Source organism: Panthera onca, chromosome X (assembly GCF_046562875.1).
Source record: "Panthera onca isolate mPanOnc1 chromosome X, mPanOnc1 haplotype 2, whole genome shotgun sequence".
Lineage (NCBI taxonomy): Eukaryota > Metazoa > Chordata > Mammalia > Carnivora > Felidae > Panthera > Panthera onca.
The window spans coordinates 1055647-1082511 of record NC_138357.1 but is presented as its reverse complement, the minus strand read 5'-3'; the positions used below and the strand labels follow the sequence as shown (position 1 = coordinate 1082511).

Here is a 26865-nt window from a genome sequence, read left to right as displayed (position 1 = left end):
GTAGCCTTAACACGTATATTTGACAAGAAAGAAAGAAATTCAATGAGCCACCCATCCATGAAAGGAACTTAGAAAAATATGCAAATTACCTCCAAGGAAGTACAACAAGGGTCAGGAAACTTTTTCTGGAAAGAGCCAAATAGTATTTTTTTCCCACAACCCCTTAAGAGTTAAAAAAAAAAAAAATCTTAGTTGGTGGGCTGAAACAAAACAAAACAAAACAACAACAACAATAACAAAAAACAGGCTGTTGGTCAGATTTGGCCCATAGGCCACAGTTTGGTGGCCCAAGAAGGAAGGAAATAATGAAGATATGAGCAAAAATTAATGCAACAGAAAACAAATATACAACTGGAAAAAAATCAACAAAGCCAAATTCTGTACTCCAGGAAGAAAACAAAGCCAAAACAAAACAGAGGCACCTGGCTGGCTCAGTGACTGGAGCATGCAACTCTTGATCTTGGGGTCGTGAGTTCAAGCCCCGTGTTGGGTGTAGAGCCTACTTAAAACAAAACAAAATAAGAATAACTAGTATCAGTGATAAACTGCCAGTAAGACTGATTAAGAAATACAGATGAAGGCCCACATTATCAATATCAGGATTGAAAAGAAGCTATTATAAAAGATCCTACAGATAGCAAGAGGCTATTATAATCAATTTTATGATAATAAATCTGAAAAGGTAGGAGAAATAGACTGCTTGAAAAATACATAAAATCTGAAATAGTTTATTAAAGACTAAAGAAGGAAATTGAATCTTTAATTTAAACATCTTTCCACAAAGCAAACCCCATGTCCCAATGGTTTTTCTAGTAAATTCTACTAATCAACTAGGTTGAATACCAACCATACGCAAATTTTTCCAAAGAATAAAAAGGAGGAAAACTTCTTAGTTTGTTCTACGAAGTCTGCATAGCCTTTTTTTTTTAAACCAAAACCTGACACATTTATTACAAAAAAAGAAAATTATAGGACAACCTCCCTCAGATCAAAAAACATGTTCAAAACAAAATATGAGCAAACAAATCTAGTAATTTATTGAAAGGGTACCCTTTATGATGAAGTTGAGTTTATTTCAGAAATGCAGGTGGGGGGCCCCTGGGCGGCTCAGTCAGTTGAGCATCCGACTTCAGCTCAGGTCATGATCTCACAGTTTGTGAGTTCGAGCCCCGCATCGGGCTCTGCGCTGACAGCTCAGAGCCTGGAGTCTGCTTCGGATTCTGTGTCTCCCTCTCTCTGCCCCTCCCCGTTCTTACTTTGTCTCACTCCGCCTCTCAAAAATAAATAAATGTAAAAAAAAAATTTAATTAAAAAAAGGAATGCGAAGTAGGTATGGCATTCAAAAATCAACCAATAAGGGGCACCTGGGGGCTCAGTTGGTTAAGTGTCCAACTCTTGATTTCGGCTCAGGATATGAGCTCATGGTTCCTGACTTTGAGCCCTGTGTTGGGCTCTGTGCTGGCAGTGCAGAGCCTGCTTGGGATTCTCTTTCTCCCTCTCTCTCTGCCTCTCCCACACTCTTGCTCTCTCAAAATAAATGAATAAACTTAAAAAAACCAATAAACTTCCTCACATCTTAAGAGAATAAAAGAGAAAAATCGTATGATCATAAAATGTTTCAACAAATTCAATATCCATTTATGATTTACAAAATATAACACTTGGGGTGCCTGGGTGGCTCAGTCGGTCAAGCATTCAACTCTTGGTTTAGGCTCAGGTAATGGTCCCATTGTTCTTGGGTTCAAGCCCTGCGTCGGGCTCTGCGCTGACAGAGCACAGCCTGCTTGGGATTCTCTCTCTCCTTCTCTCTCTGCCCCTCCCCAGTTCTTTCTCACACACAAAGTAAATAAACTTTAAAAATAAGTAATAAAAAATAACGAAAATAACAAAATAACTTAGCAAAGTAAGGTTATCAGAGAATGTCTTTAATGAACGGTATGAATAGTATCTACAGAAATCTGCAAGCCACATTATAAATGTGAAACGCTGGAAGCATTCCATCTGAGACCAGGAATAAGACAAGGATCCCTGTTGCCGCCCCTCCTATTCAACAATGTCTTGGACTCCCTAGCTGAAGCAGCGACAGAAGAAAAAGTAAATGGAAGATAGGTGTTATAAAAGATGAAATGAAGGAGCACCTGGCTGGCTCAGTCGGTAGAGTGTGCGACGCTTGACCTCGGGGTTGTAAGTTTGAGCCCCACATTGGGTGTACAGATTACTTAAAAATAAAATTAAAAAAAAAAAAGATGAAATGGGGGCGCTGGGGTGGCTCAGCTGCTTAAGCGACTGACCTCAGCTCAGGTCATGTTTAGGAAAGCTAGATAACAGGGGCACCTGGGGGCTCAGTCAGTTAAGGGTCTGACTCTTGATCTTGGCTCAGGTCACGATCTCATGGTTTGAGAGATCGAGCCCCATCAGTGCAGAGCCTGCTTGGGATTCTCTCTCTCTCTCTCTCTCTCTCTCTCTCTCTCTGCCCCTCCCCTGCTTGTGCACACACACCTGCTCTTTGTCTCTCTCTCAAAATAAATAGATAAGTATTTTTAAAAAAGAAAAGCTGGGGGTGCCTGGGTGGCTCAGTCAGTTAAGCCTCTGACTCGATTGAGGCTCAGGTCATGATCTCGCCGTTCACGAATTCAAGCTCCACATCAGGTTCCATGCTGATAGTGCAGAGCCTGCTTGGGATTTTGTCTGTCTGTCTGTCTGTCTGTCTGTCTGTCTCTCTCTCTCTCAAAATAAGAAATACATGGGAACACATTAATAAGAGATACCCAAGGCTTCCCTAAAATGTATCAATCAAATTATAGACAGAAATCAAATAAGACTTATATTAACCTATATAAATAGAAGGATATTTCCTCTTTATGAATTGAAAACCTCAACATTGTATAGGTGCCAAATCTTCACAAACTGGTCTTTAGATACGATGCAGTCCTCCTCAAATCCTCAATATATTTGCGTATGTATGCTTGGAACGCGATCAGCTGACTCTAAACTTGGCCTAGAATAGGCATGGCACTCTTTAAGAACAGGTAGGAAGACTTCAATACAGAAATGTCAATAACGAAGGGAGCGTGACACTGGTGCAGACTGGACCACAGGGCCCAATGGGAGAGAAAGCAGAACTGAGATGCAACCCCACCCCCCAACACGCAGCATTTCATTTGTGACAGAGGGGGCACTGGAAAGTGCGGGGAATTCAAGGGCCTTTCCAATCAATGGCACTGGGTCATTGGATAGACATCCACGTGAACAGTAATGAACCTTGACCCCACTCTGTTGCCACACACGACCTTGGATTCCAGGCAGGCCTCAATGGGGAAGGCAGAACAATTGATTTGACGTATTCCCTCTGCTTTATTGGATCCATTTTGTTTCTAACCATCACTGTTGTTTTGGTCTTTATTTCATGGTCAAAATCTCTATATTAATGAGTTTTAGCTTTTTGTTGGCCTTCATGTAAAAAATACAACCTAATTGTTTTATGTGTTGAAATTTTAAATTATTTCAATATTTTTGTTCTTCAAGGTGAGTTTTTTTAAAGATTTTAAGTAATCTCTATACCCAACTTGGGGCTCTAACTCACAACCCCGAGATCAAGAGTCACACGCTCCACTGACTGAACCAGCCAGACACCCCTTCAATTTGAGACTTTTGATTCATTTTCATATCCTATCATTCTACTGGTCTGGTCACTTCACTTTCCACAATCTGCTTACGTAGTCTTTCAGCTTTCCCTTTCTGCCCACCATTCACACATTAGCTCATTAAGACCCTTTGTGTACCCCGGGGCACCTGGGTGGCTCAGTCAGTTAAGGGTCTGACTTCGGCTCAGGTCATGGTCTCACAGTTCGTGAGTTTGAGCCCCGCATTGGGCTGTGGGCTGACAGCTCAGAGCCTGGAGCCTGCTTCACATTCTGTGTCTCCCTCTCTCTGCCCTCCCCTGCTCGCACTCTGTCTCTGTCTCTCAAAAAAATGAATAAACGTTTAAAAAAATGTAAAGAAAGACCCTTTGTGTACTCTGCATGTCCTCATATCGTTGAGGTTGTCCAAAAGGAGTAACATGTAAAGGTCACATCACTAGGGACACTAGGGGAGGTCTTTGCCAGAGTGACTTAGTTCCTCAGTCAGAATGAGAAATTTCTACAATTTTAAATGAGTTTGTATTCCTGAAATTTGCATAATTCCTTTAAGATAGGACCTCATTGGTAGCAGCGTGGGAGTGATTATTTCGATTATATTTGGTTGGAAAAGTGGCGAGAGATGAAGGGGGAGGGGGAAGCAAGGCAACTCCATCAGAATAAACAGCTTTACAGGAAAGGGCAAAAGAGGGCTCCAGGAGGGCATGCCAATAAACCAAGCTGATAGGGCTGGGTCAGCATTACCTTGGTGCTGACAGCTTGGTACACAGCTACGTCACTAGCGTCCGGCCGGTGACACTTGGAAAGAACAGGTCAGGTGGGGGGATGAATGGGGTTGACAGGATTGTGGGAAAGTCAAAGAGCTGGGGTCTACCCTCTCGGTTCTCACTATGCGTGTGAGGGCCAAAGAACGGAATCTGGCTGAACTGAGGCAAAAGATCTCAGCTTCTGTATAGAGTGGGACCCTGAGTGACTCCAAACAAACACCAGGAGCTTCGTCTCAGGCGGGAAGCCCGTCACGTGGACAGGGACACGGCTAATGGACAAGGGCTCCCACTTCCTTCGGCAGCCACCGAGACCGAAGTGTCTGCCGGCGGCCGGGCTTGAAGGAGAACTGCCAGCATTCGGGCTGTGTGCTTCCACCAATGGCCTGGCCCTACTGGCAGGCGGGAGCGGCTTGAGCAACGGACGCTTACAGTGCCCTCGTGTGGACACAAGGAGTAAAAGGAGGCAGGCTTCACCGTGAGTTTAGCATCCAACACTTACCTTTCCAGGTTCTCATGTTATCTAAACCAGAGAGAGAGATTCTTCTCGCTGCCATAGTGCACTCTGGCTTCTTGATGCCGCCATGCCCACTCCACACGACCTGTTCTTCTTGGCGCCGTTCAGAGAGATGGCTTGGCTTAGGGGGGCGGGGCGGTGGCACGTTGGACACAATGTCTGGTTCTTTTACCACACAGGGCAAGGAACCTTGGTTTTTATCTACCTGAACGGTGGGGTTTAAGGAAGTTTCCAGCAATGCTGAAGAAAAGTGGTCCTTGGCTGGCCCATTGATATCTCTACTCCACATCAGGGCAGCCTGAGGCTTCGTGGAAGGCACCTTCTGAGATCCATTCCCATGGCGTGAGGGGTGGACCAAGTTACTGGGGGGCGCGGGCTGCAGGCAGTCAACAAAAACGTCATCAAATGAACTCTGTTCCAACGAGCGGTCTGAGTTTGACCAGCTATCACATCTGGTGGGTAGACTGAGGGAAGAAAAGCATATAAATTTGACTGAAATGAAGCAAGTCCCTGGCAGAAATCAGAAAAAGAAAGCCAGGGCACCTGAGTGGCTCAGTGGGTTGAGCCTCTGACTCTTGATTTCGGCTCAAGTCATGATCTCGCAGGTTGTGGGTTCGAACCCCACGTCGGGCTCTGCGCTGATAGAGTGGAGCCTGGTTGGGATTCTGTCTCTCTCTTTCTCCACCCCTCCTGCTCTCTCTCTCAAAACAAACAAATAAACTAAAAAAAAAAAAAAAGCCATCTACCCATAGATAAAACCCACGCTGGCCTCTCTCCCATGCCTCTCTCCCTCTGCAACCCTCACCAGGCCTTGGATGCAGGAAAAAACGGTTTGTTGGTTTTCGCCATCATCTCAGTGTGGGATACGTAGGAAAATGCGAGGTTGGAAACGAAAGCCACAGTGCTGGAATGCAGGACTCATCCCTCACCGTGGCTCCCGTGTCCCTACACCTTGGCTGCAGCAGGAAGAGGCGAGGGGAGACATGCCCGCTAGAAGGCGCTGCTGTGTCCTGAGCGGTCAGGCACACGGAGGCTGTGTGCGTGGCAGAGCCCGCCAGAGAAGGCGGCGGACCTTCCACAAACGTGCAGAGACGCGCACACGAGCATACCTGGTGTGACGTGGTCTTCCGGTCTCACAGTCGGACAGAATCAGATAATCGGGAAGGGAGAGAGACTCGGACTCACTCCTGCTTTCCTCAGTGGCACCGGTGTTGGTGCTCAGGTTGTCACTCGGCACGGAGGAGCTGACGGCGTGGGCCGCGGGCAGGAAGCTGGCAGGGGCTGGCTGCAGGGAGGGGGGCATGCGCGAGAAGCTGTCCACAGAATCTGCCGGAGAAATCATTTCCTGGGTTAACGTTTGAGAACGGCTTTAGCACTCACTCACGACTCCTGCGACAGCCAAATAGAAGATGCGAATCACAGCTGGTGTTTGTACTGATGGAGGAGACCATTTCCCCGAGCTATAAACAATGTCTGGGGAAGAAGGCCAATGTTCCAAGAACGAAGTGTTGAATCAATTAAGAGTAAAAAAAGCCAAGCATTCTTGGCCTCAAAATCTGCGGTAACAGAGTCCACTCACAGCTTCTTTATAGCTCGCAGCCGTAGACCTGCGTTACTATTTATGCACTCCACAAATACGTATACGTGCACGTACATTTATGCATAATAAATATGCATGTACTTACATATGCGCACGTGCATATATGTATGTGTGTGCATATAGATATACATGTCTATGTCCACAGAGAATATCTACTATTGCACCTACTATGTGCCCAGAACTGTTCTAACTCTGCCGAGACAAAGACCCTGCCCTCACTGGAATCTACAGTCCATTAGAGGAGACAGACAAATAAAACATAAATAAATAATACCGTCAACGATGTGTAAGGAAGAGAAAAGAAAGAAATAGAGTGTGATGGCTGGTAAAGCCAGCATTTCTCAAGAAGCGCGACATTCAGAAACTTCCAGTGAAAAGGCTGCTTTTACTTCCCCTTTGAACCAAGTTGGCAGACGTTCTGGATTCCTGAGTCAGAGTGGCCCAGAACTGCCTGAGTTCAGGTCCAGGCTCCACTATCTAGCTGTTGAGACTTTGGTTAAGTTACCTGCTGGCTGCAAGTTTCCTTCTTTGCAAAGTGGAGATGCTAATAGTACACACACCACAAAATCGGTCCGGGGATAAGAGGAGTTAAAACACAAAAGCATGTAACAGAGTTCCTGGCCAGAGTACTCACGATGTGTTGACTACCTATGGTTGTCGCATGTGGAACCAAACACTTTATGCGAGAAGCCACAAGAAAGCCCTTCGGGCATGGTTCTCAGATGGAGAGGACTCTGCTCTTACGACCTTCTAAAAACTAAGGCGGGGGGCTACAGGGAACGATAAAGGTCATAGGGGGTGGTTTCTGGCTTCCTCCAACTTCATACCAGAACCTTCCATCTTCTGCCCAGTGCCCGACTCGTTCCTGTTCGTCTTTGGATACTAGGACACGTGTTATCTAGCTGTTTTCGGGTAACTCCTGGATGAGGAAAGACACGGAAGAGACGTGTAATGTGGCACAAGAATACGGATCTGGCTTGGGCTGAAGGTAGGGACGAGGGTGGCGAAGAGTGAGTGGCGAGCCAGGCAGAGTTGGTCAGGGAGGCTCTGCTTGTGTGCTCACTGTTGGACACCAGCCAGGAAGGATTCGCTGCAGCTTTGCAAGTAAGCTTGCCGTCACTTCATTTCCTTTGGTTTGAGTGCTCTCGAGGCTCAGTAATGCAACCGAATGGCTAGCTGCACTTACTAAGCTTCCCAGGTTCCTGAAGAGAACAGGACTTTGTCCTCAGGAAGCACACCCTTCTGTGCCATCCAAGAGAGCCGGACGGGCTCTCCACCGCCACCTAGCGGTGTGAGGCATGTTTCAGCGGCAGGTGATAAGCACACAGTAATGCTGTCAGCTGTGGAATCTAGGACTGAGGTTTTGTCTACCAGACTAACGTGCTAGAAGAAGTCAGATTCAAGGTCGCACAGGTTGAGGATCAGGGCGTGGTGCAATGATGCCAGGGGCTCAACAGCAAAGTCCGTGAAGGTGAGTGGATTGTAACCCTAGATGCAGTACAGCCAGTATATTACATAGAAAGGACACTACGTGTGCGTGGATCTGTATGAGAGCGAGAGAGTGACGGAGAGAGCGAACAGGAGAAAGAACCCAGACGTAGCCCAGAGCAATGTCAGAGCTAACTTGCCCTGAGCTGACCTTGAGACAATTGGAGACAGGACAAATTCTTCCCTGCCTATGAGTTCTGTTCTAGCATCCAGTGCCGAACAACCCACTAGACAACAGAAAAGCTAGACTTCCATGAATGTTGGAAAAACAGTGGTATTTAATATTTCTGGGAAATCAGCAGCCGCAACAGCATGGGGAAACTCAGAGCCCTACGGGACATCCTCACCCACATTCTACTTTTACTGCAAAAGCTACGGAGTGGCTTCAAGGCCACCAAAGTCACTTGTCATGCTCAGTGTGTGCACACTGGGGCCTGAAACCTAGAACCAGGTGAAAGGAAGCAGCTTCTAGAACCGTACTTTGTGGGAACAATTCTGATATCAAGGAGCCCGTCCGAATACCCTTGAGGAGGTGGGGTTGGCATCGTGATGTGTTTTCCCGCAGAAGTGCTCCAGGGTGCATCACATGCCCCAGGCCGCCCCCGGCTCACGGGAACCCCGGCCCTGCTCTCACCCGCACCATCCTCCAGTTGGCCGAAGTTGCAGACCTGACTGATGCTGTACACCCACACCAGCATTTCTACTTCGGTCTTAGCCACCAGATAGAATGTACGCAAAGCGGTCTTGACAATGAACACGAAGTTATTCTGAAATTCCTTCCGGACGAAGCCGGGGCCCACGTGCTTGCACACTGCACACTCGCTGAGGTCGATCACACGGATGGGCTTGCTCGAGTGCTTGGTCCTGTAGTACTCCAAGACGTCCGGGCTGCCGCTCATGCGGCCCCGCCGGAGGACGAACCAGCGCTTGCGCCAGGCCTGCAGGGAGGCAATTCGACAAGTTACCGGACCCACGGCATGGGCTTCTCCAGCTCTGCCGAGAACCTGTTTCATGACAAGGACAGCAGAGAAGCAGATCAACCACCCTAACAGTGAAATGCAATGTCCACCCAGCTTTGCATTAAGTGGCTAGTACACCATGTACAAGCCCACTTTATTCAATGATTTTAAGGATGGCTCGTCACTGGGGACTGCAGCAATGGCATTCGTGCCCACGGGTCAGAGGACCAGATCTGTACAATCATCCCAACTGATGCAGCTGAGGAGTGTCACATCAATGCACACGTGTTCATGCTTACAAAAAAAAAAAAAAAAAAAAAAAAAACTTAGTAATGAATGAGACGAAAGCCTTCTTAGCACTATCTATCTGAATCCCAAAGCCAAGATTGGACGCAAAAATCAGGTACAAATCGTGAGTGCCCACTGTTGTCGGTATTAGCTAACATTATTTAACTTCTAGAGAATTGCTCAACAAGAAAAGAAAAATCATACACATTTGAGAGGAGAGAAGATTACCATCATCTGAAGTTTCTGACCGTCTTTCTGTAACCCCCAACTGCTTTACCATAACTCACTGAAGCTCCAAAACTATCCTGTGGGAAAGGTAATTGTTTTCTCTGTGTGTACATTTTATGTCTGAGAACACTGAGGTTCAGAGTAACGAATGTGGAGTAAAACAGTCAAGAGGGGGAGTGTAGCCAGCATTCCGTCCTAAACCACAGTGTGTCCCAAACCAGGAATCGGGATGTCCTAGGGGGCATTGGAAAATAGGTGTGGTTTGCTTGTCGTCCAGGCGGGCGGGGGGAGGTGCAGGGCAGGAACCATGTGGCTTAAGCTTTCACAGCCTGCTGACAAGCACTATGACAGCTGAAAGGAGAGAGCCAAGCATTGAGGTAAAATGATCACGCTTCACCTGATCCACACCCAAAAAAGAGAATGATGCTCCAGAGAAACCAGCACCGGGAGGTGGGAAGACGCTTTGCATGCCCCTGGAGCTCCTCAGTCCCCACTGTCCCCTGACCTGGAATGAGCTGCCTCCTTGGGTATGAGACCTAGGAAAAGACGTATCGGCAATTGACCATGGCCCTGACGTTCCAAGGAGTCTTCGCTGTTAACTTCCCCACCATCTCCTGAAGCCAGGGAGAAGGAAGTAAGGCCCTTCCTCAAAGTCGTCCATTTTCAGGGTGCCTGGGTGGCTCAGTCAGTTGAGCGTCCGACTTCGGCTCAGGTCACGGTCTGATGGTTCGTGAGTTCGAGCCCCGCGTCGGGCTCTGTGCTGACAGCTCAAAGCCTGGAACCTGCTTCAGATTCTGTCTCCCTCTCTCTCTGCCCCTCCCTGCTCATGCTCTGTCTCAAAAATAAATAAAAACATTAAAAAAATTTTTTAAAAAGCCGTCCATTTTCTTACATTAGGGCACCCTGTGTTCTGCTGTGGAGAACCAGACACAGACCAGGGGAGCAGGCCGACGGGCCGACGGCGGGGCTGTTTTCCAGCGGAGACACTTGATGCTGCAGTTGGCAAGTGCAAGGGGCAGATTTATAGCTGTGGTTAGCTCTTCTGAGCGGTGGTGTGTGCGACAGCAGGAAGTGCGGGCTTCTGCCAGGAGGCATGGTGACCACTGGGACAGGAAGTCCTTTCTATCTCTAGCTTCTTGGGCCTGACACATTTATAAAGCCACCAGCTGAGACCAAGAGACCCCTGTAGAATGACAGGCCACCATCTGGGAGAGTTCTCAGCTCCCTCACTGCCCAGGGAACCGGAGACCCGAGGCAGCAGAGAACCCAATCAAGCGCCGACAGGGGAAAGGCCAGTCATCACAAGAGATCTACCGTTATGCCTCCGAAAACCCCTGTGAGGCTGCGGCAATGGGGCAGGCACTCCGCGCTGGGTTGGGACAAGGAGGGAACAGGCACTTGGCAGGTGCGCCCGGCCTTGGTTTCGCCTGAGGCGAGGTTTGGCCACTCAGAAGAGGGACAGAGCGGTGGGATTAAGCCCTCATCGTCAAAGATTAGAAACATAACAGCACGTTTGTGTGCTCATGGGGATGATTCAGGAAAGACAGGAAAATGCATGATTCAATAAACTCCTGTTGCAGAAACATGGCATCAGATGAGGTAAAGCCACTGAACAGAAGTGCTCAAGTGTCACTGTGCAGTTCGGAACATGGGGGGATGGGAAATCGGGCAAACAGGGATGCAGGGCAGACCCAGGGAGGGGTCCAGGGGACAAGGGAATGCCATGTGTACCCACTAAGGAAAGCTTTCACGGGGAGCCTGGGGCAGCCCGAACTTTCCAAAGGCTACTGTGGTAGGGAAATGTGAACAGGAACTTTGTTGTACTTCCCCAAACTGATTCTAAAAGAGGAAGTCAAATGGAGTGCAGAACCAAGTGTCAACTTAATTGTTCTTAGTTTTATGGGAACAGATTTCTCATCCTTTAAGAGCAGTTTGGGGGGGATAAAAGTAATAGCAAGAATCGCTGTGCATCCTGCCCGATGATGGAGACAGAGAATTGGGTGAGAGCCAGGGTGGGGAAGGGATCTCAAGCCGTGGCAGTGGCTGCACGGGCGGAGGGTCGGCTGGGAGCAGCATGAGCGCAAGAGGAGAATGACACGGTCATGTCTGAATGTCACTCATTTGTTCAACAGCCATCTCCCAGTGGCCCGCTCATATGCTGACACCGTGTGGGCACCGGGAAAACAGTGGGGACCGGGGCACAGGGCCGTGGGGGGCAAGGGAAGTGGGCAGAGGGATAAACAGACGATTGCAGTCCGGGAGGTCAGTCCTATGGTCACGGAAAGCCAAAATTCTCTGGGGACGCACAAAAGACACATGCGATTGCGGGGCCCAGGGAAGCTTCCAGGAGGAAGTGGTGGGGAAGCCAAGGCTGAAGAAGGGCCCAGGAAGCAGCTAGTGGAAAGGCTTCCGCTACAATTGCTTGCAAGTGTCTGGCCGCCGCTCGGGCTGCCGAGGCGTCCGCCGCAGAGACACCATCTCCAAGGGCGTGTGGCCAGCCTGCCACTGCACCCGGAGCAGGTCCCCTGACCCCACCCAGGCGCCTTGGCTGTACACATCTCGGCTGATTTGGATAGCTGACCGTTTGGGTCCCTTGTTTTTTCTCTCCACACGCTTGTGCGTCAAACTCCCCAAGAGCTGGCCCCGGAAACCCTACGCACCCCCCTTGACTCTAATAAAGGCAGACGCCAGGCCCCTGGGAGCACTGTCTCTACCGACGACGTCGAGCCATGGCCCCAGGTGTACCGTGCACTTTCCAGGTGTGCACACGACAAAGGCCCTGAAAGCAGCCGGCCCGCGCAAAAGCAAGGCTCTTTACAATAAAACAGCGTGGGGCGTTGGGCTGCCTCAGCCTGGATCATGAGTTCAAGCCCCATGTTGCATGTAGACATTTCTCAAAAATAAACTTAAAGACGGGTGCCTGGGTGGCTCAGTCAGTTGAGCATCCGACTCTTGATTTGGCCTCAGGTCATGATCTCACGGTTTGTGATTTCCAGCCCCTCATCGGGCTCCGTGCTGACAGTGCAGAGTTTGCTGGGGATTCTCTCTCTCTCTTTGCCCCTCCCCGTCTCCCCTTCTCTCTCTCTCTCCTCCTCAAAATAAATAAACTTTTTTAAAAAGATACAATGAAACAGTTCCAAGACATTAATCATGCAAACAGGTAAACAAAGGGAAAGAATCGATCACTATGCTGCCCTTCCTCGACAAGCCGTCCCACTGGGAAGGTGAAGGCAAACACCTGTTTATAAATGCGTTCTGACCCATAAAGGAAAATAAATGACAGAATTCGAATATCCCCATTTTGCCACCCCTGTGAATCAGCAGCTATAGGCATGAGGCACCAACACTTGCTGGCTCAGGAAGCGAAATGGTACGAGGGTGTGATCGACCACAAGCCGACCCGGGGGGAGATCCGGCATCTCAAAGGCCCACTTTTCTCCACACATAAACAATAAGAAAAAGGGGGGCAGACTACCCAGGAGATGAAAACTTTATATCATAGTGCCTAGGGGACGCTCATCTGAGTGAATTGGTTTAAAATCCTTTTGGTTACAAGAGGGCTTCTACCGAGGGCTCAGCTAATAATAATAATAATAATTCACAAGCCACATATGTGTTTTATGTGGGTTGCTAGGTTTGTGTTTTCTTCTACGAGAGAGAGTGCACGGGGCAGGGGCAGGGGCAGAGAGAGAGGAGACAGAATCCCAAGTGGGCACCGCACTGTCAGCACAGAGCCCAACTTGGGGCTGGGACTCTAGAACCGGGAGATCATGAGCTGAGCTGAACCCAAGAGTCAGATGCCTAACTGGCTGAGTCCCCCAGCCACCCCCACTCAATAAACAGTTATTAAGTACCTACTGTGTGCCAGGCACTGTGCACAACAGGTGGAAGGATGCTGGAGGACTGGTGAACTCACAGAGGACGTGAGGGCTTGAGGGCTGCTGTCTCTTCTTACATAGGAGCTCTTTACCTTTTACAAGTGCAGGACCGCTAGCTTCCACGGCTGCCCTGAAGTCCGCCCCCTCCCCTTGGACCTCCTCCACTGCACATGTCCCAGAAGCAGCGCCATCATCATTTTATAAGTTATTCATAATTGTGGCTAATTGTGTGCACAGTGATTTTGCTTTCCAGATCCTCTCGGTGCAGGACATGCTCATCTTCACAGAGAAATGGAGTACAAAAAAAGGGGTTCCTTTTGAATTCTGATGCTGCTTCTCACTTTCTGGGCGGCCTTGAGCACTTGACCGCTGCGAACCTCGGCATGTGTAAACGGAGCCAGTATGCCCTGGCCTGCCTCCCGTGTGCTGTGATTGCGGCGAAGCCATGACAAATGGACAGAGAAACATTATCAATTTGAAAGTAACTTATAAAACGATGATGGGGCTGTGTGTTACCAGGGCACAAGGCACTGCTTGCCCTGGGGAAACTTTCTCCCCTGTGGAGTGCATACCCCACCCCCACCCCCCACCCCCCACCCCCCACCCCCCCCCGCAACCCATGCACCAATGGTTCTGAGGGCTTTTCTAGCTCTGATAATCAAAATCTGTTTCCCATGAGCCTTTCCTGCCACAGCCACCAAGCTGACTCATTACCACCCCATGAGTATCATCTCCAACAAGAAAAACCTGCAACATCCTGTAACCTTGTGGAAAAGTGTTTGTGCTCATTCCTCGAATCTGAGAAAGGTTAAAACTGAGCTCCTCCAGGAGGGTGTGTCTGGATCACAAGCCTGCTCATCTGTAGGGAAGTGTTAAAGGAATAATTGAATCTCATCTTTCTAAGACTAAAAGCTATGTGTTGTTCTCCTCTTAAACCAACCCAACTTGCTGACTTCATAATTTACAAACACCTCGTAGTTTGGTTCTTGGTAGACAGTGACCCGCCGGGTCAAAGAAAAGCCCAAGTGCCAGCGAGCCTGGGGTGGAATCTCAACTTCCCTGGGATGGGTTGAGTTAGGTACCCCCACCCCCCCATTCATATGCTGAAGTCCCAACCCCCAGGACCTCAGAGTGTGACTGGATTTGGAGACAGAATCTTTAGCAAGTTAAAATGACGCTATTAGTGTGGGAGCTAAGGGGAAAATGTGCACACATGCATAGAAGGAATATATCACAAAGAGGCAGAGAGGGAAGATGGCTATCAGCCAGCTAATCAGCCAGGAGAGAGGCCTGGGATGGATCCTTCCTCCCGGCCCTGCCGACATCTTGATCCCAGACTTCTAGCTTCTTAAATCGTAAGACAATACATTTCTGTTGTTTAAGCCACCCAATCTGTGGCACTTTGTCACAGCAGCTCCAGCAAACGGATATGTTCCTCAACTGTTGGTACACATTCAAATCACTCCACTTCCAGCCACACCGGTGTAGAACTGGCACTGAACTTACCCCCTACCCATAAAACCAACTAGACCAAGTAGATGCAACGAGTGCTTTCAGACACTGGATGACAGTCAGTGCAGGGCTGTGACCCGTATGAGAAGAGAAACGAAAGAGGTAAGCCCATGGACCATCCTGGCTTTCGGCTTCCAGGCCCATTTCTAGACCATGACAGTGAGGGGAGGGGGTCCTAAACAGAGCACAGCAGTCTTGCAGAGTTGAGAAGACAGAGATAAAAATTCTGGATGGTTGAGGTGGCTGAAATTTGCAGGGAACAGGGCCAGAGAGGAGGAAGCTAGGTAAGGAAAGAGTTCCAGAAGCCTACAGAGGAACCACCCCACAAGACCCGTACTAATGACAGCACGTGTACAGTGAAACTCCATGAGGTGAACCAAAACACAAATCCAAAAACAACGACCAGGGACCCACGAACTGAACACCTACCAGGGCTGGGACATGTCTGACTTCTGACCAGTTAGAGTGGAAAAACCTGAAACACTCAGGAGAGACTCTGGAAAGGCCACAGCTTAGAATTGGAATAGGCCAAACCAGCCCTGGAGTGGAGGCGCTCTAGACTTGCCCAAAGAAAGCTTAACAAGAAGCCTTCGAATGATCAAGACTAACAAACATGGCCTAATTATTCACAGAAGCTCAGGAAGAATGTGGTTGGCAGGGCACCTGGGTGGCTCAGTTGGTTAAGCATCCAATTTCAGCTCAGGTCATGATCTCGCGGTTTGTGGGTTCAAGCCCCGTGTCGGGCTCTGTGCTCACAGCTCAGAGCCTGGAGCCTGCTTCTAATTCTGTGTCTCCCTCTCTCTCTGGCCCTTCCCGGCTCATGCTCTGTCTCTCTCTCCCCAAAAATTATAAATAAACGTTAAACAAATTTTTTTTAAGATAAATAAAGTTTAAAAATATATACAATATTACTCTGGAGAGGGGCGCCTAGAGGGGCCTCAGTCAGTTAAGCGTCCAGCTCTTGATTTCCACTCAGGTCATGATCTCATGGTTCATAGGATTGAGCCCCACGTGGGGCTCTGCACTGGCAGCGGGAGCCTGCTTGGAATTATCTCTCTCCCTGTCTCTCCTCCACTTGCATGTTCTCTTTCTCTCTCCCTCAAAATAAATAATCAACTTAAAAATACTAGTCTTGAGAAAAATGACTATTTTTGTGGGTTCATAACAAACCTAATCACCAAGATTCACTCATGACACATTTATGCGGCAAGAGACTGGGATGTGATGGTGAACCAGGCAGATGCGATCTCTAAGCTGGATGCGAGGCAGTCACACAAGGCTTGGTACCGGACTTTTAAATCAAACACAGTAAATGCTCTATCCAGACACTGCAGCGGCCTGTTCAGGATTAAGTTGGGGTGTGAAAGTGATCAGTTAAGCAAACCTAACATGAGCTTTTATCAGCTATTGAGACAGATTATCAAGGTTGGAGTTTACGAAGGAGACACCTTAGAAGTCTGAACATTTGATTTGTGCGCTCGGTTTTACTTGCAAAGTGAGATAAACCTGGCCAGGTTATAGCAATTTCACTTCTTGTGCTCCAGAATTCACTCCCATAAAATTGAAGTGGCCTGTCTGGATTACGTCCATTGTCAAAAAACACTGAAATGAACGGAGAAACATCCTGAAAGTCTCCAAGGCTGTAAAGAGACACCTCTGGTTTAAACTGCTTTTCTGGCCAGAGTGATTACTGTCCCTTTGTTTCGGCGGAATTGGCCCCCTGCCCCCTCTGCAGTGGTGAAATCCCAAAGCTATGAAATCATTTCCTCCACATACACACAGGATGGGTCCACAACCTGCCTTCGCAGCCAGGCTTCCCAAGTCAGGCTGAAGGAACAGGACCTCCGTGTGGCTGCACTGGGAGCTAGGTTTCGACCCTTTGGTATTGCTGGCCCCTGAAGTACCTGCAGTGCATTGTTGATGTGGGCTTGTGGCGCAACGGACAGACTAGCGCTGTGGCCGTGAAGGAGGAATGGGAAGGACCCCTGTGTTGGAACAGATCTACATACTGACAGCGGTGGCGGTCACGCGAAACTACGGCTGATGAAAGTGCACTGACGCGCACACAGGCGCGCGTGTGCATGTGCGACAGGGGAAGCCTGCAGCAGCTCTCGGATGTTCCCGATGTCATTTACTGGTTGTGTAAGATAGAGACACTAGGGGAACGACAGAAGGCCACCAGCCTCCTGGGGATCTAACGATGTTTCTAAATAAGCTCACAAAAACATCCTCAACCCAAAAGAAGTCAAGAGAGTACAGAAAGCTGGCAGAGGGGGTGTGCACAAAACATGCTTGCCTTCACTCCACGTGCGTCCACGCTTACAGTCACCGAACGGGAAGCGTGCTGGGGACAGAGAGAACTACGACGCAGGCTCTGCTTCTACAATGCTCACAGTGGTCTCGTGGGCCTAGTGCACTGATGGGATGTGCTGCGTGGATGAATCTGCAACCGCCGAGAGGGTAGGAGCGACAGTCGGTGAAGCTGGAGCGGTGGCACCAGCCGGTGGAAGACGCGGAATTGCTAGTCCCGGCCCACCAAGGGCACGTGACCACGATGGAGGGAGGCCTCCACGCTGAATGGCAGGCTCTGGTTTACAAATGCGCAGACACCGTCACTGTGCAATGCGGTACCGACTGCTCAGAGTGCTCTGCGTGGGACAGCGGCACAGGAGCTGCCACCAATGGCATTCCTTTCTCTTACCAGTTTATCCACTTTTACTCATAATCCTGTGAAGTGCTCAAAGCAGTGAATTTTTCCAGAACAGTGAATTTTTCCAAGTGTCTTGTTCATTAATGCAAGTGTCATCACTCCCCCTTCAGTGTTCAAGAACACTCTGTAACTTGGGAAGCCTGCGTGGCTCAGTCGGTGAAGCGTCCGACTTTGTCTCAGGTCATGATCTCTCAGTTCGTGAGTTCGAGTCCCATGTCTGGCTCTGTGCTGGCGGTGTGGAGCCTGGAGCCTGCTTTGGATTCTGTGTCCCCCTCTCTCCCTGCCCATCCCCTGCCGGCACTGTCTCTCTCTGCCTCTCAAAAATAAACAAACATTAAAAAAATGTTTTAAACAACACTCTATAACTTAAGAAGTTCAACAAAAATTAGTTGAAATTCAAGAAAAGCAAAAACAGTGGGAGTTGGTCGGTGACCCGGGAAGCTATCTGAACACGTCACCGGGCAGGTTTTCCAGCTGGCTGATCCGGCCACTCCTGCAGCTTCCTGGGAGGCATCTGGAGGGAAACAGTGACACAGCAGTGCCCTGCAAGTCACGTGTCTGAGCCCTCTCAGCAAAGACTGTTTTATCCCACAAAACTATCAGAAGCATTTCCCCTGATTTAGCTGTCTTCCAAAGTGGAATATTTCTGTCCCTTTACATGCACTCTTCTCTAGAGATCAGAAGACGGGGAGGAAAAAAAAGCAAAGACAAATAAGACTGGCCCTTGTCTGATTTACGGACTGACTTTTCATTTCCTCTTACATCCTTCCTCATCACTGTTCCTCTACCAGCAGGTTCCCCCCGCTGGCTTTTTCTTGTTGTTGTCTTGCCCACAGTTGATGTGGGCTTCGTAAATGCTAGCTAGTGTTTAGAAGAGCTAACGAGTCAATCACCGCCGCCATTTGTACGGCCCCCAGGGATCTTGGATGCGGTCCCAGAACACGAGATGAAGGGGAGCAGTTGGTAACGACCTGAAGTTCCCCCATTCTCTTCCCAATGGCTTCGCCATGAAAATACTCAGGAAGTTTGGGGCGTGTTTATGGGTTGCAAAAGGTGAAAATCATCAAACAAACAGAATTCTGAATAATGTTCCACTTTCTCTCCGCCTTCTACTTCCTTGCCAAAGGGGACCGCAAAAGCCATGGGACCCAAGGGCAGCGGGTCGGGAATTTCCAGGAGCCCGTTACACTGCTCCTCTTTGTCCTGGCTCAGTGCCAATAGCCCTGGGATTGCTGGTGACCCTTCAGCCTGATGGCCTGTAACCTTCTGTTCGCTGCCAGATACAGCTAAGACTTGTCCCAGGCATGGAACAACTTCCTGTGATTGTCCTGGAGATGGCCTGGCCCACAGGATCAGCTTCCATGGTTGTCAACAGACGCAGAAAAGTCCTGTGTCTCTGCAGCGTGGCGGGCCTTGGAAGGAGGAATCTTGAGGAGGGATGTTCGGCAGAGATAAGTGTGCCACATTACATGACATGCACTTGACCTTCCTCATGAATTGTCAACCTAAGTGCCACTGAGTGTCCTGGCTAGTTTCTCATTATTTCTTACATGGTAGATTCTCAGAGGTCATTAAGACCAGCTAATCAAATCTGCAGGTGTTGTGAACCCAGGAAGGTCACCAATACATTAGGTATCAGGCTCAGGATCAACACGACGGCTTGGAACAATGGCTGAAAACCAACTCAGGAAGAAACAGCTGTTTGAAACTCTAGTAAGTTCTGTGATAGAGTAAGAGTCTGTGGTGGAATGGACAACTTGACAACTGACCTGGCTGATGAGGAAATATTTTAAGCGGGGTCCCTGCAACAGCATGAACACATAAGAATAAGATTTTAGTTCCCTTTATTTTATTGTATTTATTTTTTGAGAGCGCGAGAGAGAGAGAGAGAATGTACATGCAAGAGCGGGGGAAGGGCAAAGGGAGACAGAGAGAATCCCAAGCAGGCTTGATGCTCAGCGCAGAGCCTGAAGTGGGGCTTGATCCCACGACTTGGGGATCGTGACCCGAGCCCAAACCAAGAGTCAGACACTCAACTGACTGAGCCACAAGGTGCCCAGAGAATAAGCTTTTAAAAATCACCATCATCCCCAAGCGTTGGGTAAAGATTAATGGTAATGGTTACACAACATCATGAATGTGTTTAATGCCACTGAACTTTACCCATGGCTAAAATAACCCATATTATATATGTATATTTTACTCCAATAAAAAATGACAAAATATTACTCTCACAGTCATGGGTGTCTGTCCCCTAGGGACACTCCCACTGCTCAAGCTGAGTGCCAAGGCACGAGGGCTCCTGGGACTGTCTCCAAAGGAGTCCGCTAACGATGAGAAGATATTCCTAACAGAGCAACAGAAAGACCTCAAGGCAGATTTTTCTCAAAATAGTAATAACAGTTTGCACCGATGTCAGCGGTTTGCATGGATTGGAGTGAATCACTTAACGTCCACATGGACCCTGTGGGGTACACACCCTCCATCCCTCTGGGGACACTGAGGTGCGTGAGCTACTCAGATCACCTACCTTGGGAGCCTGGGTCTTAAACGTGTGCTGCCGTGACATCAGAGGCTGCTGTGAACTGACCACAGCTATGTGGGTCACATGTAGGTCACCGAGCTTAGAAGCCCCAAGAGCGAGCTGCAGAGAAAGGAATGAGGCAAGGGGAGTGCTCGCTTCAGACGAGCTCTACACGTAGAGAAAGGAATGAGGAGAATTCGGATTCGGATTGTGGGAGAGTACGTATTTGGATTACAAAGCCCAGGAGATGAGAAAATTCAGCACAGTTTTATAAAAATGAGCTCAGTCTAGGGGCGCCTGGGTGGCTCAATCGGGTAAGTGTCCGACTTTGGCCCAGGTCATGATCTCGCGGTCCGTGAGTTCGAGCCCCGCATCGGGCTCTGTGCTGATAGCGCAGAGGCTAGAGCCTGCTTCGGATTCTGTGTCTCCCCCTCTCTCTCTCTGATCCTCCCCCCGCTCATACCCTCTCAAAAAATGAATAAAAACATTAAAAAAATTTTTCTGACAGCATGGAGCCAAGAGCCTGCTTCAGATTCTGTGTCTCCCTCTCTTTCTGCCCCTCCCCCACCCATGCTGTGTCCCTCTCAAAAATGAACAAGCATTAAATAACATTTTTTAAATGAGCTCAGTCTAGCAAGCCATCCTCCCGTTTCCTAAAATAGAGGAATTTGTGAAACCTGGTGTCTTGTGTTATTAGATCTAAGATATCTGAGGTTCAGTGCAGAGAAAAATCTTCTTAAAATGCCACAACAGTGCCTGCAGCCTAGAGGCAGCTCAGCAAATCAGCGAATCTGTGTTTCATTGCACACATAGTTAAAAAAAAAAAAAAATTCTGCCTGGATTAAAGATTCATGTTTGAAAAGGAAACTATAACAGTATGGAAAACACAGAGGTGGACAGGGCGAGTGGGAGGGGAGGAGAGACGAGAGTGAACGGGAGGAGGGGGCTGTCGGGGCCCAGGCCGGCAGGGGTGGGGGCAGCAAGCAGTGAGCTGCAGCCCCACATAGACGCTGCAGGCTAGCTCCTCAGCTCTAAGCACCTGCTGGCTACAGGAAGCTGCCAAAACCACCTCCTGGGCTCTGGCCAGCACAGGCCGTGAATCTACTCCACCCAGGAGACCACAGGCCACCAGTGTTCACCGAAGCTCCTGTCTCAGCCAGGGACAAGCCAAGATGCCAGAGGGCGCCAGCCTGGACGCTTAGCCCCAAGTGCCTGCAGAGAAAAAGAACCTTCTCAGTGCCAACTTGGTTTCGTGAGTTGTGTGGCTCAAGGCACATACATCTGCTACGTGGAAGAAGCCGTTATTGCTTACAGTTAAGGCAACCCCCCTTGGGCCTCCCCGTTGCTGACCCGAATGTCCTTCCTTTCACCCAGGAACACATGTACAAGCCAGGGCTCAGAAACGTGTGTCGAGTGAATGATGGGGACCAGTCCAGACACCGACCGGTCTCACTTCCAATTCCACGTAGCGTGCACTGAGCTCAGGTGGGCCCTCGATGTAAGCAGTCCCTCTCCTCGCATGTCACTGTCCCGCTGCACTTGTGACTTCCAAGAGTCCAGAATGGACCAAGTTAAGGATTTTTCACTGCAATCCTTCAGAAATCATTTTTCTATTTTGTCGAAACTGTGCCCTCCAGAGGGGGTGAGGACATGTGTAATCGACCTAGGGTCCTTCCAGAAGGAGCTGGTTGGAGTTTCCTTTTCCAGTTTGGGTTCTTTTCATTTGTTTTGATGAGTTTCACAGCACGGAATTATGCAAACATGTACTCAGAAATATGTTTTCTTTCTGCCAGCTTTCTCTAAAGCTCTGGCAGTCACAGAGACCAAAGCAAAAGAGTATCTGGTTGTTGACATTTGTCTAATGAGGTTGGACGTTATTTCTTATGTGTCACATACCTTTGTAGACCTCCTTGTGTAAGCGGCTCTTCATTTTTCTTCTTTAATTTTTTTCAATATTTGGTTTTTTTGAGACAGAGAGAGCTAGACTGTGAGCAGAGGAGGGGCAGAGGGAGAGGGAGACACAGAATCCAAAGCAGGCTCCAGGCTCTGAGCTGTCAGCACACAGCTTGAGGCAGGGCTCAAAGTCATGGACCGTGAGATCATGACCCGAGGCAAAGGGGGACACTAAACTGACTGACCTACCCAGGTGCTCCTTCCTTTTTTATATTTTTTAAGTTTTATTTTTTTAATGTTTATTTCTTTATTTTTAAGGGAGACAGAGACACACAGAGCACGAGTCAGGGAAGGGCAGAGAGAGAGGGAGACACAGAATCCAAATCAGGCTCCAGGCTCTGAGCTGTCAACACAGAGCCCAATGCGGGGCTTGAGCTCATCAACCTTGAGATCATGAACTAAGCCAACGCTGGACACTTAACTGATTGAGCCACCCAAGCGCCCCAGTTTATATTGTTTTTGAAGTACCTACTGTGTAAAATAGTCCTTGACAACATTTAGGAAATGCTCGCTAAATATTTGTTGAAGGACTGAATGAATAAATGAAGTTTTATTTTCATATGATTGAAATTCTACAGCCTTCTCTTCCAGAAATTATGCCATTTTCTTCCATTTAAATACAATACAGCTGGAATTAGTTTCATATATCTATATGTTTTTCATATAATTTATTGTCAAATTGGTTTACATACGACACCCAGAGCTCTCCTCAACAAGTGCCTTCCTCGATGCCCATCACCCATTTTCCCTCTCCCTGCCCCACCCCACGCCCCCATCAACCCTGTTTGTTCTCTGTATTTAAGAGTGGTTTCCCTCCCTCCCTCTCTGTTTGTATCTATTTTTCCCCTTCCCTTTCCCCATGGACTTCTGTTAAGTTTCTCAAGATCCACATATGAGTGAAAACATAGAATATCTGTCTTTGACTGACTTATTTCACTTAGCATAATAACCTCCAGTTCCATCCACGTTATTGCAAATGGCATGATTTCATTCTTTCTCATTGCCAAGTAGTATTCCATTGTATATATAAACCACATCTTCTTTATCCATTCATCAGTTGATGGACACTTAGGCTCTTTCCATAATTTGGCTGTTGTTGAAAGTGCTGCTGTAAACACTGGGGTACAGGTGCCCCTATGCATCAGCACTCCTGTACCCCTTGGGTATTGTATGTCTATATTAAGTGGGATTGAGTTATAGTTTTCTTTCTTTGTACTGGAATCTCCTTACCTAACTTGGTGGCAGGTTACTGAAGAACTATTTCTGTGCCTAAATAGTTTAAAAAGTATGCAAGTTACCTGTTCTCTAAAGTTCACAAGAACTCAAGTATCAAAATACTCTGAATCAAGCATATGTCTTAGAGGTAATTATCTGAACAGGATAACGTTTTAGGGTCTAAGACTTTGGCAAGGCAATGTTAGAATTCTCATTTGGGGTGAAAATTTGGGTGAGATTAAATGCCACTCAAATTTCAGTTTTAATTTCTAATTACACGGTTCTCATGGCCCAAGACCCCAAACCACTGAATTCTTGTCAGCACTGAGAGAGAGCCACAGACTTGCTTCTTGTGAAATGGGAACTGGCGGTGATGAACCAAAACAGCTACTGAAAAGGAGGCCTGGGAGGGGGTGACAAAGCAGCCCGCCTGTTGGGGGACCCAGACGGCGTGTTGCCTTTTTGTGAGCGAGAGAGAGGTATTTCTCCCCATGGAAAGCAAGGCTTTGCTCGGTACTGTGGATACAGTACCCCAAAGAGTGCCCCGGGAGCATGGCCCGTGGAAGAGCCACGAGGCCCGTGGGCCAGACCGAAGACGCTCCGCTCGCCACGAAGACAGGGCGTTCTCGGGCCCGCGGCACCAGCTAGCAAGGGAAGGGACCCTGACTTTGAGGTCCCTCACTGCGGGCGCTTGGGGAGAGGACCCCGAGCAAGTGTCCCTGGGCCCCCGTGCTCATGGGCTCACAGTGTGGGAAGGGAGACAGACAAGTCAACGGAGGCCTCAGCTCCCGAGACAGCAGACGTGGGGCCGCCCTCGCCAGGGCCTCCCGACATGCTCTGGAGCCGGGGGACACAGGGTCTCTGGGCACATCCAGCCCGACACAAGCTGGGGGCCTTCTCCAAGCCACGATTAGAGACAAATATTTTTCTATACTTTCTGTTAATCTTTTATGTTTAATTATTACAGGACTATAATTACGACATGCCGAACGGGTCACAGAAACGACGTAGGTACAGAGTGACAGATTTACTTACAAAAAATCAAAAATGTCTACGTGGTGAAAAGGCCCCTTGAACAAAAGTCAAGGTAAGACAAGGCTTCGGCTCGGGTCATGATATCACGGTTCCTGAGATCAAGCCCCGTTATCGGGTTCCTCGCTGACAGCACAGAGCCTGCTTGGGATTCTCTCTCTTTCCCTCTCTCTCTCTCTCTCAAAATAAATAAACATTTTTAAAAAAGGAATATGGGGTGAGCTACAATAAACAAAACATATTCACAGAGGAAACAGATGGCCCGAAATCATACATCCAGACATTGCTAATTACAAGTGTGCTACCTTTGCCCATCAGATTGCCAACAAATTTTCAAACGTGCATGACATGTGTATTTGTGGATGTTAGTGTCATTATTTATAATGGCCCCAAATCAGAAAGAAACTAAATAGCCATCAAAAGGTTGAATAAATTGTGGTATAATTATGCAAGTCCCACCCCAACCCCCCTCCACCCCGTACTTTGGGAATCTCAGTGCTCTGCTTTGTGATTCTTCGAGTTCCCATTTCATTAGTCCATTTACAAGTCGGAGTGAAATGAACGGTAAAGTTCATAATTACAAAACAGAAGCAAATTTTCAAACAACTGAGCAGAGGCTGTTCACATCTTTCTGTAACGTAGCCCTCAGGGCAGTTCGGGTCTCCCTGGACCTGCTTCTTCCACCGGCTTCCAAATCTCAGGCCAAAACGCCCTGCAATTCTGGACTCCTCTCTTTTTGTCACCAAGAACCAATATATCAGCATGCACCACCCCCTTGCAGAGCCCCTCCCTGTCACCTGGATCACTGCAGTCACCTCTCACCTCTTCTCCCTGCTTCTGCCCTTGTTCCTACAGTCTATCCTCAATACAGCCGCCAGGTCGATCCTGTCACAACGTGTGCGAAATCGTGTTGTTTCTGTGCTCATTGTCCTCCAGTGTCTTCCTCCCACACTCAGGGGACAAGCCAAAGGCCCTGCTTGAGTCCCCCACCCCTCCCATCACCTCTCTGACCCCATCTACTCTGTCTTCACTGCCCGGGCTCCAGCCCAGCTCACTGCACCTGGTAGGAGGAGTGCGCTATGCCAAGTCCTGGACAGTTCGAGCTCGGTCCCAGCACAGGCCGAGAGCTGTCCCTTAAGGCAAGAGCAATCCCCCAACAGGACTTGTAGATGATGGCTGCCAGAAGCTGAGGCCCACAGGGTCAAATAGTCATTGGCAACATGTATTTATCAAGTCTCCAAAAAAAGTGAGAGAGAAATAGAATATGTATTATGCTTTATATTCCTTAGTGAAGTCATCGCTTGAGGCATTAAGTATCAGCGACTGCTGCAATCACAAAAAGACAACTTGGTCGGAAAAGTGTGCGACTCTTGATCTCGGGCAATGTGAATTCGAGCCCCACGTTGATGGAAGAGATTACGTAAAAGTAAACAAACAGGTAAACTTAAAAAAAAGACACACACACTTGTTCTGAGATGGGGAACGGATTCATTACACTGGTCTCTCAGAAAATAACATGTCGGAGTGCTGACTATTACGACCTAGAGGCAGGTGCGTCTTACACATGGCGGTGGTGCAAACTGCCAGCTTCCAATTTGAAAAGAGCCAAATACCAGAATTGGGAGAATTTTCCCTTTGCTTCCCTGTCCTTTGCTTTCAACTCGACCTCATCCTCTTGTCCTTTACCACCACGCTTCTGTTGTCCACTTCTTCCTCAAGCACCTTAGGAATGTTCCGAGTCGGTGTCACCAGAAAGAGTAGGAAGCCCCAGTTTGGCGTTCTCCACTGCGGCTGGTTTCGGTGATGAAGCAGCTGTCCGTCTCCATCTGCCTTGTCCTGTGCCCCCGGTCCCTTCCTCATCTGTCCGGCGCTCCCCCTGCAACAGCCCAGCTCTCAGCTCCCCTGGCTTCACGGCACCTCCCCTCCTATCCCCCCAAAGTCCCGCCCCAAGCCCCTTTGCTTCTAACTCATCACGCTCTCTTTGAATGATCTCCTCCAACTCCCCGATTTCAACCACTTACTACCTGTGCCCCAGAGAGCGTCCCTGAGCTCTGCACAGATCCACCCCATTTGTGCATGTCCCACAGTCACCTCCAACACCATGTGGCCGACCCCGAGTGTGCCGGCCACGAGGACTCGCCCCCAAACTAGGATCTTCCCAGACTGACAGGAGGGACCAGTTGGAGAGAAACAAGACGAAATTTAACCGTACTAAGTATCGGTCTGGTTCCTGGGCTTAAGGGAAACAGAACACTAGCTGTGGGGCTGTGACGTACCGCAATGGTGACTAGAGCCAATCATACTGTGTCACACGTTTAAAAGTCACTGAGAAAGTAGATCTTAAAAACTTTCATCACAAGAAACAAATGCATGACCTCATCTGGTGACAGATGGGAACTAGACTCATTGTGGTGAGCGTCTGGCCACAGGAAAACGTGGACCCGTGACGTGGTGCACCTGAAACAAATACAGTATGTGCGTGGACTGCACTTGGAGAAATAAGAACCGGGGAAAAGCAGAGCAGCAACGGCACAAGAACAGACCGGAGAGAAGACAGCC

The 26865-nt window shown here is 48.6% G+C and overlaps 1 protein-coding gene across 1 annotated transcript in view; it reads right to left on the bottom strand.

The window, feature by feature from the left end:
* Positions 1-26865, bottom strand: part of GAB3 (GRB2 associated binding protein 3) — a 289515-nt gene that overhangs the window by 244278 nt on the left and 18372 nt on the right. The window contains exons 2-4 of the mRNA XM_081792630.1: positions 8642-8945; positions 6029-6245; positions 4905-5383 (exon numbers count right to left, since the gene is read on the bottom strand). Of these exons, the coding sequence (XP_081648756.1) occupies positions 4905-5383; positions 6029-6245; positions 8642-8945 (1000 nt within the window). The remainder of the gene's footprint in view (positions 1-4904; positions 5384-6028; positions 6246-8641; positions 8946-26865) is intronic.